The sequence below is a fragment of the Astatotilapia calliptera genome, chromosome 4, assembly GCF_964374335.1.
Source record: "Astatotilapia calliptera chromosome 4, fAstCal68.1, whole genome shotgun sequence".
In the NCBI taxonomy this organism is placed as follows: Eukaryota; Metazoa; Chordata; class Actinopteri; order Cichliformes; family Cichlidae; genus Astatotilapia; species Astatotilapia calliptera.
In genome coordinates, this window is record NC_137425.1 from 22,006,877 (window position 1) to 22,023,340 (window position 16,464).

The following is a 16,464-nucleotide window of genomic DNA, read 5'->3' on the forward strand; positions in this document are numbered from 1 at the left end:
TTTTGTATCTGCTTTTTCTCAGAGTAAACTCGGTCTAAGCCTTGAGAGAGAGTGAGAGACAGAGCGAGTTTGGATTAATTAAAATGAGAAAAAAATGAATACATAAATAAGGAGGAGGAGACCCTCTGGAGCCTCTCACAGAGCACGTGATGGTCGTACTTGACCGTGAGAAAACACAACAGAAGGAAATATAAAGTCCTGTCCTTCTCTGACACTGTTCTTGCTTTGCCTCTTTCTCTCTTCCCCGTGTTTACGTTCCTGTCTCTCTCTGATGTGTTTTGGTCACTGAACTGTGGTATTAAACTGTGCCAGTATGAGTTATGGTTCAGGCTATGAAAACCTGACTTTCTACTGAAAATTTATGAGAAAAGCTCTTATTTGGGTTTGAATACAATATCCTCTCTCTAACCAGGCTGTGGTTTTTGGTATCTGACAATGTTTTCCTGGTCTCAGTCATGTTGGCTGTGGAACTCAAACATGTCTATCAATGCCGGGATTACACATATTTATTGCAAGTAAACAACTTAAAGGAGAATTTCACAAAACAAACATTATTGTGCTGTGCACCACACATACAATCGCCAGTTACTTTATTAGGTACCTCTATTCAACAGAGGTGGCAAAAGTAGACATTCTGTACTTAAGTAGAAGTACAGATACTAGTGTACTCTACACCGACAGTTTACTGTTTAGGCTATCTTTATATTAGACAGTATAACGTTAGTATGAAGATGGAATTCAGTCAGCAGAGATAAGAATCATCAGCTTAACTTAAAATTCATCTCTGCTACACCCAATGTAACCTAACTCTGACCATGAGAACCACAGCCACTGTGCACCAGCCCAACACAGTGCTTTACTTTAAATCAACCACATTATTTATCCTGCACAAACATGCAGAGTATTTTCATGCAACCTTTAAATAACAGTTAGTCTATCTCAGGTTTTTTTGTTGGCTTTTTTGCAGCACGTTTCACAACATGAAAAAAATACATTGTCACATATACAGGCACAATATATGATTTAAAAACATGAGGTTTATCAAACACCACTGAGCAGTCTTTACCTTTACATCTAACCTCTCTTCCTCCTCTCCTGTCCTGTCTTTCTTATCTTTCTCCATCTCTGAGTAAAGTTAGCTCTCTTTCTTTTCTCTCCTTGTTAAATACAGCAGCTGGACCTTTAGTTAGCAACACACTGTGTGACAAACTGCACACAAACAGTTTGCTTCTTGACACATGAATAGGATTGCCTTTTGTGCATTAGTGCTGAGCCTCAAATCGGTTTGATGTGTGAAGGCCCGCAGTGATAATAACTCCCCTCAAATGCGTAAAACCAAAAGTAAAAAGCCTGTTTTGAAAGCGTAAGGAGTAGAAAGTACAGATATTCGTTTAAAAATGTAGGGAGTAAAATTAAAAAATTGTCAGAAAAATAAATACTCAAGTAAAGATACCTGAAAATTCTACTGAAGTACAGTAACAAAGTATTCGTACTTCGTTGCTTCCCACCTCTGCTCATTAATGTAACAAACAGCCAATCACGTGGCAGCAACTCAGGGCACTTAGATATGCAGACATGGATGTCCTGCTGAAGTGCAAAGTGAGCATCACAATGGAAAGAAAGTTGATTGAGGTGATTTTGAAGGTAGCATGTTAAACTTGTCTGACTTGTACTTACATAGTGCTTTTCTACTCTATCTGAGCATCTGAAGCACTTTCTTACCTCACACACACATTCACACAAGCACTCTTTTCTGGGTCGAAGTGTGTTTACGTTCACACACTCACATTCTGATGGATACATCGGGGGCAACTCGGGATACTAAAAGCAGACTAGAAGAGCTGGAGATCGAACCATCAACCTTCCGATTAGTAGACAACCACAGTGTGGTTGTTGATGACAGACTGATCTGAGTATTTTAGAAACTGCTAATCTACTGGGATTTTCCCACACACACATCTCGAGGGATTACAGCAGCAGCTGTCGGAGTAAAAATGCTCCGTAGATTCCAGAGATCAGATGAGAATCCCGAGACTACTTTGAGATGACTCAAATAACCACTCATTACACGTCAGTACAACACACTGAACTTAAGGCAGATGGGCTAGAGCAGCAGAAGACTGTACCAGGTGTCACTGCTGTAATCTCAGTAATTGGAAAAAAGTTCATCTGATGAGACTCAGTTTCTGTTGCGACATTCAGATTACAGGATAAGAATTTGTTGTAAACAGCATAGTCCATTGGTCCATTCTGCCTTGTATGGATGGTTCACAGTAGTGGCAGGCGTTTTTTAACACACTCTTTTTTATTGTATCAAATAAACTAAAGCACTTTTTTTTCCCTGATGTTCACGAAGTGTGAAATTGTCCCCCAAATGATGACATTCACAGGACACTGAACCCACTCTGCGTTACTTAAATCTCTGAGCGGATTATGTAGCTGTAAAATAAGCATCACCCACAGGGTCAGTTCCCTTTAATGGTTTCCCTTTGTAGAAATGTCCCTGAAAAGAGGCTGATGATAAATGACGACTAGGAAGCCGAATGAACAGCCAGAATCAGCGCTTACTGTATGAGCCATCAGTCAGTGTAGCGTGAGTCAGTGATACGTGAGGCCGTGTCAAAAACAACAGCATCCACACTGAAATGGTAGCGCAGTGGGCAAATTGCCTAGTGGCCCTGTCTATATAATTTTCATCTACCGTTAATAGTATTTACAGTCTCCATGGAAGGCGAGTTAATCACTATAGATGCCCATGTTAAAAATGAGCAACTTTACAGAAGCACTGCATTTTAATCTAACCTATGCTTTTTAAACTTTCTTGAAGCAGATTTTGTTTTTAAGTAAACCCGAATTTTACTATATTATTTACATGTTGGTACTAATTCACAGGCATCTGTTTCTATGTACTCTTTGATGAGTCAAGCTAGAGAAACTAGCAAAGTTAGCTGAAAACTGTGAAAAAAAGCCATCATAATTCAAGCTTCGAGTTAATAAGTCAAAATTTTGAGCAAATACCTAAATTGTCAAGCTGGATCTGACAATCAGGGGCTCTGTGAAGTTATGCCATTACCTTGTCACCTGGAGGTAGATTGCAGAAGACGTCAGCTGTCCAACAATTCCACATAAACACCTTTTATGAATTATCATTCGCTAGAAGGCATTCAAGTGGAAATGAGGTCCATCAGGGCCCTTTCTGAATACCAGAGCTAACTGAAACTTTCAACTTACTAACTCAAAATTTCTAGTTTTTCGATGTCCTTAAAACAAGGACATAAACTCAAGGCTTCAAAAACATCCGAGCCCACAAATCAAAGAGTGAAATCAGATAGCCAACCCTTTTTCAGGGTGGTGATTGCTCTTGGCAAGACATGCAACAGACCTCAGTCCTTACTGTTCAGAGCACAATGCGATTGACAAATCATTATCTTGAGACTATGAGTCATCTTCTGGGTGGGGTGGGTGGGCGTTCTGAGGCTGAGAATGTGGACTCACTGGTCAAGAAGACATAAGGCCAGACAAGTTGTTGGTGAGCTTCTATCAGACTGTTACATCAAAGAAATGGTGTTTGTATGACCTCCAGGTGATACGGGACAGATGCAACAGGAAAACCGACTGTGTACGTGTCTTTGTGCACGTGTGCGTCTGCGTGCAACACCAGACTATAGTCTAAACAAACACTGGGTCAAGCAGGAAGAAAATATCTAATGGAACAGATTTAGGTCTTTTCAAAAGAAAAAGGAAGGAAGTGATGTTGACTCTTTGGATGTGGGAAACATGTGAAACAAAACCTTGATAACCACAACCACAATGCTACTCCTGCCTGTCTAATAAATTTCAAGTGAACTGCACCTTCAAGACAGGTGTAGCTACTTTTGCTAAGGCACTCGATCAAATTTTTCCTGAAGTGTCTTTTGGTGACTGCGCACACTTTTTGTTACTTTGAGGGAGTTTGGGAGTCGGCCGCAAGGACTTGCAGTTATAGCAGCTGTTGAAAAGCCTGAAAAAGGAAGTGAGATTTAACACCAGACGGTGAGAAAATTGATGTTGTCTCTCTGCAAGTATCTAAAAAGTACCCAAACAATAGAACTGGATTAGGTATTGCTGAAAGTATTAGATCTAAGTTGTGCCACTGTAGCGCTGCAGGAGAAGACCAAATATATCCTTTGGGTGCATCTGCTGCTGAGTCAAAGAGAACTGTAAAACCACCCGGCATGGCAAAATAGATTTCTCTTCTTGGTCTCTGTCTCTCTGTGTCTAAAGTCTATCTTGGCATCACTTTATATTCCAAAAATAAGCTACTAAATAACCCACTGGGATAGTTTTGCTGGCGTAGTCTGAAACTACAGTCTTCTGCCACATTTTTTGCATGTTCAAAGAAATTTTGAAGCAATTACTGTTTTAAAAAAGGTCCCTTGCATTATGGCTGGAGTCATTAAATTACTTATTTTAGGCCACAAAACCGCTTTTAAGACTGATTTTATGGTGAAGAACGATAGCGAACAGGACATTGAGATCACGTCAGTTCTTTATTCCCCTCCGCAGATGTTTGTGTTCCACATTTGTGGCTATTTTACACTTTTGTGCACAGTTTCATTCACTTGGCATCTTATATTAAGCGCCATTTTAGTTCTCTAGCTGTACCAGACTACCAGCACATTCTTTTAATGTTGTTGTTTTTTATATTTGCTTACATCTTGCTTTTACGGAAGCCCTTCATGTCAGAATCCTTACTATATTTTAAGATTGAGATTAGACTTTTTTTCCCCCGACAGTTCAGATTAACTCTGATCCAGTTTTGGTTTATGTGTTTGGTTTACTGTAGGTTGACATGGGTATAACTGTGGCTCACTTCTGACTCAGATCTGTTGGTCATTCGCACAGGATATTTGCTTAATGAAAATGTCAGGATTTTTCATCGATTTAAAAATCCTCCTCACATACAAGGCCTTGAATATTCAGGCCCCATCTTAACTTAAAGACCTCATAGTACCATAATACCCCAATAAGGCACTATCAGAGGCTTTCTTGTGGTTCCTAGGATATTTAAAAGTGGGGAGACATTAGCCTTCAGCTTTCAGACCCCTTTTCTGTGGTGCCAGCTACTAGTTTGGAGTTGGGAGACAGTCAACCTCTGTACTTTTAAATATAGACTTTTCTTCATTTTAAAAAGGAGTTTTTCCTCCCCACTGTCTCCAAGTGCTTGTTCATAGGGGGCCATTTGATTGTTGGGTTTTTCTCTCTATTATTGTGAGGTGTTTACCTTATAATATAAAGCTTTTTGAGGCAACTATTGTTGTGATTTGATGCTATATAAATCCCATTGTTGTTTGCGATATAAAATCTAATGACTGCAATATTTGATAACAAAGCAATGCATGTTTTGTTGTTTGAGTTTTTTGCGGAAACAAGAACAAAGATAGTAACATTGTTTGCATTTAACAAGTACAACAGGGACAGATGTAGATGACCAACAAATTAGAGGATAAAGAACTAACCACTTTATGTTGGTTTTTCCTTTAGTAGGTCACCCACATATATTTATGTTAGAATTACTTACCACAAGACCAATATTTCAAAGAGATCAACGCGGTGGAAATATTTATATTCACATCTTTACACGGGACTTTAACTATTTTCATAATGGACTAAAGTGGTTTTAAAGTTAGATTTAGATCTGCCAACCCTGCCTTCCTAAAACAAAGTTGCTAATTAGCCAATTTTATCGTACATCACACTTGGAGGATTTCTGTCTCCACCAGAATTTTTCTTTATGACAAAAAGAGCCACGACGTCTCTTCTAGGATTCATTCATGGCTGTGAAAGTGGATCGGATTTTTCACAGACTGACGTCAAAGCCGGACCGAGCTGAGCTGAGACTGAAGTCTCTGCAGTTACTGATGTCCTGTCTCCTCTGACAGGAGCGGTGTCGGCACACAAGAACCACACACGCACACTGGCAAACTCACACAAACACCTGACCCACTTTTCAAGCTGCTACACCATCCAGCAACAACAGCCAGAAAGACATCAATAAACAGCCAAAAAACCCAAAAAAAACAAGAAGCATCAGATTCCGCTCTGTCCCCTCTTGGCAAATCTATTTTACTCGCAGCGTATCGCTTCTCTTCCATCCCTTGTGTCTAATTTTGTATTTTAGCTTTTTTTTTTAAACACAGGCAACCTAATTTTTTCCTTTCCCTTCCACAGGACTATCCTAAGACAAATCCACTGAGAGTGACATTGTGCCCAGGCGATTTAACAGCCAAACACAAAACAATCCCCAGATCTAATTCTTAGTCTTGAGTTAAGTATGAGCACAGTGAAGGGCCAAACCTCCATTCCAGGTCTGGCCTTTATCAGCACCAAAACTCAGACTCCAGACCTCCCACACTCCAATATCCACACAGCCCCTCAAGGCACAACACCAAGTCTCAGCTGCACCCTTCAGCGCCACGTACTGACAAGACAACCCATCAGCCCCATCAGCAGCTCCAGATGCCGTGGTGTGCTAGACAGGATTAACTCACATCAGGCCAGAGGGCCCGCAGATCCCCCCCTCACCCCTCTTAGCCTCCACCCCATACCTTATCCTCTAACCCTCCTTCTCTGCCTGCTTCTCTAATCCCCAGCCACCATGACAAATATATCGAGCATGCGCACGCTCGCCTGCGCGCATCCAAAATACATTAATGAAGAGATACAGGGAAATAATGTAGCGTTTTTAGAGGTGTGTGCTTATAGGTCTGCTAATTCAATTCTGTGGCATTAGATGAGATGCAATGAAACTTCAGTGATGGCTGTGGAGCAACCCTGCAGCTGCAGTAATGAGAAGTTACGCAGGGTAATATGAAGAAATACATATGAGATCAGAGAGGTGTATGAAATCCCACTGCGAGGAGCACGACAGTAAAGCAACTGTGCAGAATATAGTGCAAATCTTTAGTAATTTTCTCCTACCTGACAGACATGGAAAACTCCCCAGGAGCACTCTCGCTCTCTCTGACCAGGAAGGCGCCGCACTCTCTGTTTCTGAGTCGACTTTCTGCCACGCCGCGAGATATGCGACCGGCGAACCAGCTGCAGGCCAGTCAAGCAAAAACAAAAACAGACAAAAGAAAGCAAGTGAGCAAACAAAGAAAGAAAGGGGTCACCGGTGTTACCGCTTTATGCAGGTGAACTCTCCTGATCTGAGCATCTCCTCCAGACGTTTGCACACACACTCAAATTTAAGAAAAGAAGTTTGTGGATATCTGCTAACTCTGAAAGAAACTGAGAGGAGAGCAGCTCACAAAAGCACGGATCAAAGAGCTGAGAGAGAGAATGAAAGAAGTGAATTTTCTACACGCTGCTAAGTTTGCACATGAAACAAATCCAGCAATTCAGTTGTCAGCAGTGGTGCGGAAGTAAAGGTGTCATTATTCATTTCTTTTCTCCTTTCTTTTTTTTGCACTTGCTAAGTAGTGCGCTTTGCTTGGAGGCTCTGAGCGCAGTCAGTTTGATGACTCGTGAAGAGTGAGCATCTATCCAATATGGTGGAGAAACTCTAGGACCCTCGTGGCTAACTTCATGCAGTCAGATTTCAGGGATTTAAAAAAAAAAAAATCAAAGCCACGCAAAGAAATTTGGAGGCAAAAAGACACACATATATACACACACGTATCCTACACTCCCAGGGGTGTCCACAGACTTAACTAGGCAATTCCAACTGGGCTGTACATCAGGGTTCATTAATGAGCCAGAGCTGCTGTAACGTCTGTGTTGTCAGTTTAGAGTTTGTCACAGCAAACCAGCTGGTGCATGACCATCTGATGGAGATACAGGGTGTACCAGCAGCTTCACTGTAAACACACACACACACACACACACACACACACACACACACACACACACACACACACACACACACACACACACACACACACACACACAGGGCTGTATCATGTGTGATTACATAAGTTAGCGAATGAGTGTGTCCCTTTGGGTAGGCCGCCTTATGCCAGAGTGCAGATGTCCAAAGCAGAGCAGAAAATGCCCGGGGCAGCAAACTGCTCACATCCTCGCTGATGAGATGTTTAAATGGACCGGTGGTAGGTAGATGTTTGAAACGCTTTATACAGATGAGCTAAAGATGCACATGTGTGCCTGAGTGTGCGCATACTTACGCGTGTGGACGTAGGTTGATGTAGTTTTTCGGCACGAACCCTTTTCGGTTGTGGAGTTCGGCCGTGTACCAGTTAGGATCATCCTCCATGTTGGTGATCTAAGAGCAAGCGCACACAAAAACACAGAGTGAGATGAAAAGCTGCCCATAATGATGTTGGTGCTGGATTTTGTCCTCACACTGTTTTATCAGCCTCCTCAACTCGCACAAGTTTGAAAAGATTACTGGGCGAGTTTTAAATGCCACATGAAGCCTTTCGTGATTTCACCATGGCTGGCAAATCCACATATTTCTTCAAAATTGATCTTCCTCGAGTTAGCTGACGTGAGTCAGTCGGTCTGCGCGGGTCATCACGCCGAATGCAGAAACCACCATACATCACAGATGTGTAGCGGAGATAAAAATGAAGTTTGATGGTATTTTCCAAATGTTTGTTGCCCTTTACTGCCCTTTATCACACTTTAATATGTAATGTATTCCTAACACCCCATAATAGGTGTCTTTTTCCATCAGTAAAGCCCAAAAGATCAAAGTAATTAAAAAGAATAAATACTGTAAACTTAATTCTTCTTAAAAAAAACCTTTTTTCTTATTAATTCAGATTTTCTGTCACATTTTCATCCCTATAGTATAATGTCAGAATAACTACAGTCTATTCAGTGCTATATTCTGCATTATGGAGTACAAAACCTGTGTGTAAGGGAGGCTCTGTGTTTACACTAATTATGGGTAAAATATAATGCATGCGCTATAATGTTGAGTGATTTGTTTGTTTCTATTACACTTACAGGTCAGTTGATCAGGTTGTGTTTTATAGCAGAGCTGTAACACCATGAGCAAAGTGGGTAGTGTAATGGAAATCATGACGACACCAGGTTTTACCTTGCGCAGATTCTCCAGGCGATCCAGAGGAATAATATGAAATATACATATATTTACTGTGGAATTTCACATGATATCGACGAGTAAAGATGAGCGCGTCTCAGCAGGCGTTGTCATTACAATCTGAAGTTGTAATCTCACACTGAGTTTCATCTACCTGCTCCTGCGTGTACTCTATAGATACGGAAACACAGCTTGTCACAACAAGCAGCCAGGCTGCCCTCGCTGCCCGTTACAGAGCCAAAACACCCAGCGCTATCTCTAGACAGTTCTTCGTACTCCTAAAGGCCCCACCGACACCAGCCTTTTTCCATAAACACAGACATCTCACCAAAAATACAGGAAACGCCAAAAGAAAAATCCTGTGCAGGTGATACACTTGGAATGAGCTTTTTTGCAAGAGAAGATTACATTTATATATCAGTACTTTGACTTTTTTTCTCCTCTTTACATTTAGTGACAAATTTTGATCTCAGTATGTATCAACGCAGAAGAACAGAAACCACTGGGCTCAGAAAAGAGCTTCTAGAAGCTTTTTAAGGGGCAAAGAGTTAATAATCAAAATTACACCGCTTTGGTGTAAGTAAAAAGAAATTAATTACATAAATAAAATAAATTGAACCCTTGTTTTTTTATAGCTTGAAAATAAGCCATAACTGAAAATATTTCAGTTGACTTTTTAAAGACTATAGTTACTATAGTTAGTCGCTTGCCTTAAGAAAGTCTGAAATGTCACACCAGAGCCTGCTATCAAGTTCACATTAGCTGGCGTCATTATCATTCGCAGGATGTGTAATCTGACAGTGGGGTGTGCAAAGTAAAATGAAAAGAAATTCAAGCACAAATGATAACAATGATAGTCATTTAAAAGCTCTTGCAAACATGTCTTATTTCTGCTAGCTACAGTAGGTAATAAACAGGGCCAGGGCTCCATCATGATGATGGTAATAAAGGACAGTCTGTTATTTTGACTCCTGATATGTTCCTGCTTTAAACCTTATCTGTTTTATCCCGTCTCCTTTCATTGCTTCATCTCTGTTCATGCTCTTTTTCAAAATCTTTTTTACATTCAGTCTCCTAACCCAGCTGTGACATGGCTTGTCATTTTGATATTTTAAGATGATTTTTATTTTGCGCCGCCTGCCTCGCACTGCCACATTTCTTCCTTATCTCCCTTACAGCTTGGGTTTATCACTTTTTGGGCTTTCGTCACGTTGCCTCTGTGTTTGATCAGCAGCTGTACCCAGCAAAGTACCACGTGTCATGTACTGTAGTTAAAACATCCTCCCTCACCTCAAGTTTCACGCGACATCCTGCCAGCAAGGACTTGAAGGCCACTGTGATGAAGAACACCTTGGGCAGTAATGCCCATCTGCCAGAAAATAAATAAATAAAAAAAAGTTGCCCTGTCCCCTCTCTGCATTTAGAAACTTCATTTCATGCATCAGCTGCTTGTAATGGCTACAGTGCACATTTGTACGTGCACTGTAAATGCGTCGCAGGCTACGAAATGATTTACTGCTCATAACGTCAGTCATTCATCGAGCTGAAAGCTTGCCCTTTCAAGAGGCTGGAGGTTTCGGTGTCCCTCCTAAACAACCTCTTCCTATATTTCCCACAGTTTAAAACAACACGCTGGACTGTTTCTCATGAAACCCAGTGAGCCATTTCTGCATCAGTCTGACTCAGAGACTAACTTCCCCCCCACCACAATTTCAATCAAAAAGTTTCCACTTCCTGTACAGCTTCACCTGTTAATTTAATTTTTCCTGCTTGTACATCATAATAACGAGTAACTACAGGAGTTCTGTGGAGAAACCAAATCTTTTTTTTTGTCATATGTATTGTGTTCATAAAGCCTCTTAAGGGGTAACACTGGCAGTTTAAGAACTTTTCCTTATTTCTATTTCATAGATCGCTACTTTAATTTTATTAATAATGCAACAATGCCAGTAAGTACTAGCGCATCAATACAAATATCAACAGTATTAATATAGTAAAGTTCAACGTGCAGCCCATATTGTTGTTGTTGTGTTTTGGAAAGGAAAATACACACCTCAAACACGCACTATGAAAAATGTCTGAGCCTTTGCGAGCTGACTTTCATGCCTATTTTATTTATAGCCTGTAGCACATTTAAACAGAAGCTGACACAAAAAGACGAGCGTATCTACATCCCAGCTCTCCAAACAACCCCACTTTCAAATTACATGAAATGCTGCAATGTGTGCTTTGTTGGGTTAACTAATGACTGTGGAAAGTAAAAGTAAGTTATTTGGTTCAGCTCATAAGTCATAAAGGCTGCCTTTACTAATCAAAAGTATCAGTAGTAGTATTAGTAACTCTGGCCCTGTTTTTACTTGGTATCACATGCATACCAAAATTTGCATTATCACGCACCACTAGTAGCTACTAAGTAAGTAAACAATTGTACTGAATGTTGACCGTGTACAGCAGCGGTCTCCAACCCCCGGGCCATGGACCGGTACCATGGCCCGTACTGGTACCATGGCCTGTACCCGGGGGGTCGTTTGGTACCGGGCAGCGAGACATTAGGCTCGGGTGTGAAATTTATGGTTTTCAGGGTTTTTATTGTTAACTCGGTCTTTTTCCGTGCTGTAGTTGTGTGTCTTATTTTGAAAGAAATATTTACGTGTTACCATAGCAATCGGAGAGGATTAAGGGGCAGAGAGGAGGAGGTTACTCTCAATATTGTTGGCGCATTTCAGTAGGACGCTGCTAATAAAGTTATACAATTACACAGTGAATTTGCGTTTATTATTATATTTACAAAATACCACAGTTTTTGTCTTTGTCTGTATCCTTTTATTTTGTTGTATTTATCCACGACACCTTAAAGGCCGGTCCGTGAAAGTATTGTCTGACATTAATCAAATCAAATCAAATCACTTTTATTGTCACATCACATGTGCAGGTACATTGGCACAGTACATGTGAGTGAAATTCTTGTGTGCGAGCTTCACAAGCAACAGAGTTGTGCATTGCTTGGGGGAGCTTGCGACGAGGCTGCCATACTCGGCGCCATCTTGAAGATTATACCAGTTAATGGCATTAAACCGGTCCATGGCGCAAAAAAGGTTGGGGACCGATGATGTACAGTGTTTATCATATATATATGTAGAGAGAGACCGTATATAACCAATAATAGCTGATTATCTAGCTAGACCCTGTTAATTCAGCTGTGACTAACAGCTCCTTCCAGACCACTCCAGAGAGTTTACTCATTACATAATTAACCCTTAACAAAAGAGCATTAAACAAACAAAATCCGACAACGTGAACATCTGACATGGCAGTAGACTGAAAAGACCACACACAAAGCTCTTAATGAGGCTTAAAAACAGGTCAGGTATGGTTGACCGCACCTGACTGCTGTGGTCAGACACACGAAACTGTTGGATAAAGGAAGCAAATAAATACAGCAATATTTTTATTTCCAAGGATAGTTAACTATTTTCTAAAGAAATGAAGTTATTTCATTTTGTGATTAGAATGTAGTGCGTACTCTCTGGGTGCTTTGGAGGTTTTCATTTCCAGCCGGAGTTGTTACATTTTTTGTGACGGTATCTGGAGAACTAAAGCTCGGCTTTTGTGTCCCTCGTGTTAAACTTGGCAGCACGGTCTCCCAGCTTTACACATAATGCCAGAGCCACTTCTTTTTTTTTTACAAATTCTTCTATGAAGCTATTTTTATAACTTCTTTATGAGTCAACACTCTGCTCAGCTCGATCGATCCAGTTCCACATGGAAAACGCACAATGCGTTCGCATTGGCAACAAGGTGTGAAAAGAAGCAGAAGTAGGCTTTAAAGCAGCATAAGGGCAATAAATGAGCACCAGTGAGCAGCTGTGAGGAAAGCAACTATCTCTTTGGTATTTTTGTAACTAAATTATAGAGTTTCTTTTTTCTTTTTCCGCACAAATTCTCTTGATGTTGTAAAGCTCAGGCCATCTGGCGCATCATGCAGAAACGAACAAATGTGGAGAATTATTTAAAAGTACTGCTTGACCCGAGTGTGAACCAAAGCTTTTTGGCAAAGACAAGACAGTCGCTTAGCCCTGCACGAGTAAAGAAACAAACTTAACAGTGGTTTAAGTGATGGTGCTGTTTTAGCTACTGTAAATTATCACTATGGCCAGACAACACAAGTACGCATCAAAGACTGCTGTAACTATCTGTCTTAGTGTCGAAACTAAATGCCATTGCATCTTAGCTGTAACATGCTGTGACACTCGACTTCTAACAAATGACTTTAAAGACAGCAGGAATAAGAGCTCTTTTTTATTCATGTTTAGTGCTGGAATGAAGTCAGTATGGGAAGAATAGTACACCAACTATCTTCAAGCAACAAAAGGTAAATTCACCCTCAAAGAAAAGCCTCAAATTAGCAGAGAAATATTCCAGTGAAAGGAAAAAATAAAGGTTTAAACTAGTGAGAAAAGTTGGACCTGCAGCACCGACACCCACTGGTTAACTGAGACAAAATCCAGAAGACAAATTGATCTCACTGTGTCTTCATCTTGCTTGATTTGCCTGCGTCTGAGTGTCAAACAGATGGTGCCAAAGCACCAGTGTTAGAAAGAAGCACTTGGCTCTTTAATTCTGAGGTTTGCTGTTGATGTCTTAGAGGGACGATTTTCTACTACACTAATTTCCAGCTGTGCCGGAACTATTTCAGCATGGTGTTTGACACAAATAAAAAGCTGCAGATTAAAAAAAAGATTGTTAGGCAACCTGGAGCAAAATTTAATTAGAGGAGTAGAATCGAATATGCCTATTTACTTTCTGTAAAATGATAAGAAGATTCAGCATTCCCATTTTATACTGTAAATATTAAGTTGTAGCCTGTGACGTTAGCTTAGCTTGGAAAAAAAGGTTTAAAATAGTGGTAACCTGTTAGCCATGTAGCCATGTGAAAATGACAACTTCCCATTTTAATATGTGAAGATTTAGACTACAAAGCCACCTGTGCTACCACTCATTCGTTTTTAAAGCTACATTTTAAAGCATTTTGTCTGTTGCCATGTTGCTTTTTTGTGGTATTTGCAAAAACTATCATTTGTTGAGACAATGGAGTGCTAAGTTCTGAGCTAATGTTAGCAAACATGACTGTACAGTACACAGATAGCATAGGTGCCTTTGTACTAATAAAAATATAACTAAAAATCTATATTTTACTCACAAAACTGAAACACAAACTTCTTAAATGGGCTGTTTGCACAATAAATAGTCCGTATAATTAGCTAACAGCAGAAAGAACACTGTTGTGAGGTCTAGCTCTGTAACTTTATACATGCTACAGCATTTTAGTGTCCAGCTCTCAAAGTGGCCAAACCACTTTCTTTAGTCCTTAAGGAAAATTTGCACAGTTATCAAAAATGTGTTTAGCTTCATAGACATAAAAAAAATGTTTTATCTTTCTGCTGTTAAGTAAGCCTTTTCAATATTAAACACGATAGGGAGTGACTTTATTGGTGGCCACTGAGGAAGTACAGATTTGGCACTTCTACAAGCTAAGGACTATTTGCCCTGTAGTCAGCAGACGCTCCAGGAAACCACTGGTTCAAGCCAAAAAAGTCCTCTAGCATACTCTACATGATTGTTTTGACACTTTTGTGTAAAGATTAGCAAATTAAATATAAAAAATAAGTAACTTTTCGCTCTTTTTAAGAACAAGGCTAGCTACTTCAAACTGTTTCCTGCCTTTATGGTAAGCTAAGCTATCTCACTGCTGTCTAGCACATTACCACACATACAGGTGAGTGCTATCATCCAAAATAGGTTTAAGCCACTTCTAATACTTTATCTTTCTTTAGACTATTCTTTCTTTAGGAAGCACCTGAAGCACTTGAAATATAATTTCAATGGCTTCTGACAGTAAAGTTTTAATTGCTGTAATTATCACAGTGTAGGCAGACGGAGCGAGAGAGAAGACAGAGGTGCTGTGCCAGTTTTACTCTTCAGACAGACAAAGATGAAAAATTATTTTTCTTACCTTGAGCAAGTCTCCCTTGTTGAAACTGAGTTCATCACCCTCTGTGGCACGAAACGTGTACAATGCCACCGCTTCCATGCTGAAAACAGTACCGGCACGCTCTCACATAAACACACACGCACACACACACACACACACAGTCAAAAAGACACGCCGGGACCCCCACTAATGCCCCTGGCACCAAGGTGGTAGTGCTAGTGGGCAGGGGGGCAGGCAGGGATGAAGAAGAAATGTGAGGAAGAAACAGATAAAAGAAGAGGATAGAGCAGAGTTAAGGGGTAGCAGAAGAGAAGAAGAAGTGGAGAGGAGAGGTCTAGTCTGTTCACTGAGCAACAGAGCGTTTGAGAGCCGGAGCAGAGGATAAGAGAGAGAGTGAGCTCAGTGAGGGGAAAAACACGACTGGCTGCTGCTCAGCAACACACTGCCATCAGAAACATTCAGAGAGCCAGAGAGAGAGAGAGAGAGCAAGTGACTAGGGGCAAAGGAGTGGGAGGCACTTCCTGTGTATATATTTGTCTTACACACTCAGTGCGGCTTCTGTGGAGTGTGTGTGTGTGTGTGTGTGTGTGCTTCAGCTTTTTCCATTATGTTCCGTGTGGTTTGTCGTTGCACTTCTGTCATCGTGCGAATTCAGCTTTAGTTTCACACCTTTGAAGTGAAAGGTGAGCTCACGTTTGCTGTTCCTATATTTAACATCTGTGAAGGCTGAAAACTTCCGGATGGTCCAGTCAAGTCAGGCATTTCAAAACGTGAAAAAAAAGAGTGCCACAGAACAAGCTGAGAGATTACCGCATCGGTTTTCCCCTGACACCCTCTTCCTTTCATCCTGCTGACCGTACACATACACCGTGTGCTACATTTCAATTCTTGAGTAGCTTTGGTTGAGATTTCCAAAGCATCTGCGTGACAGTGAAGGCGTGTCTGATGCAACCTCTGTGCCAAAAATGATAACTGGGCAGCTGAGTGAACCTTTTCAAGATTTATTATTAAAGAAAAAAAAAGATTATAGCATGGATGATAAAACCAGCTATGAGGTTTTACATCATATCGTCGGTATTTATCATCTATGGACTGACAGCAGCAGCGGGCTGCCAGCTTCATCTGTTTCAATTTATGTCACATGCTGAGTTAAATTCATTGTTCCAGCAACTTCTCTGGATTGATGCTAGAAATAGTGGACGGTTAAAAGCAATAGCTTTTTAATTCTGGAGGCCCGTTCTAGGGGTTTGCTCAGATTCGTATGTGGTGAATCAGAAGCCCTGTATACACTGTATGCTTTGGGTTACACTGTAGGAAATAAAACATTGGGAATCAGTGGCTGTGGAGATCTCAGCTTGATTTGCCTATTCAGGACGATTATCCTGGGGACAGTTAAAAGATCTGAACCTTATAGCCCCAGACG

At 40.7% G+C, this 16,464-nt stretch overlaps 1 protein-coding gene across 1 annotated transcript in view; it reads right to left on the bottom strand.

Moving 5' to 3' along the window:
- Positions 1–15,522, bottom strand: part of grapa (GRB2 related adaptor protein a) — a 34,425-nt gene extending 18,903 nt beyond the window's left edge. The window contains exons 1-3 of the mRNA XM_026165455.2: positions 15,063–15,522; positions 8,166–8,263; positions 6,961–7,080 (exon numbers count right to left, since the gene is read on the bottom strand). Coding sequence (XP_026021240.1) covers positions 6,961–7,080; positions 8,166–8,263; positions 15,063–15,140 — 296 coding nt within the window. The 5' untranslated portion in view covers positions 15,141–15,522. The remainder of the gene's footprint in view (positions 1–6,960; positions 7,081–8,165; positions 8,264–15,062) is intronic.
- Between the last annotated feature and the right edge of the window lie 942 nt (positions 15,523–16,464).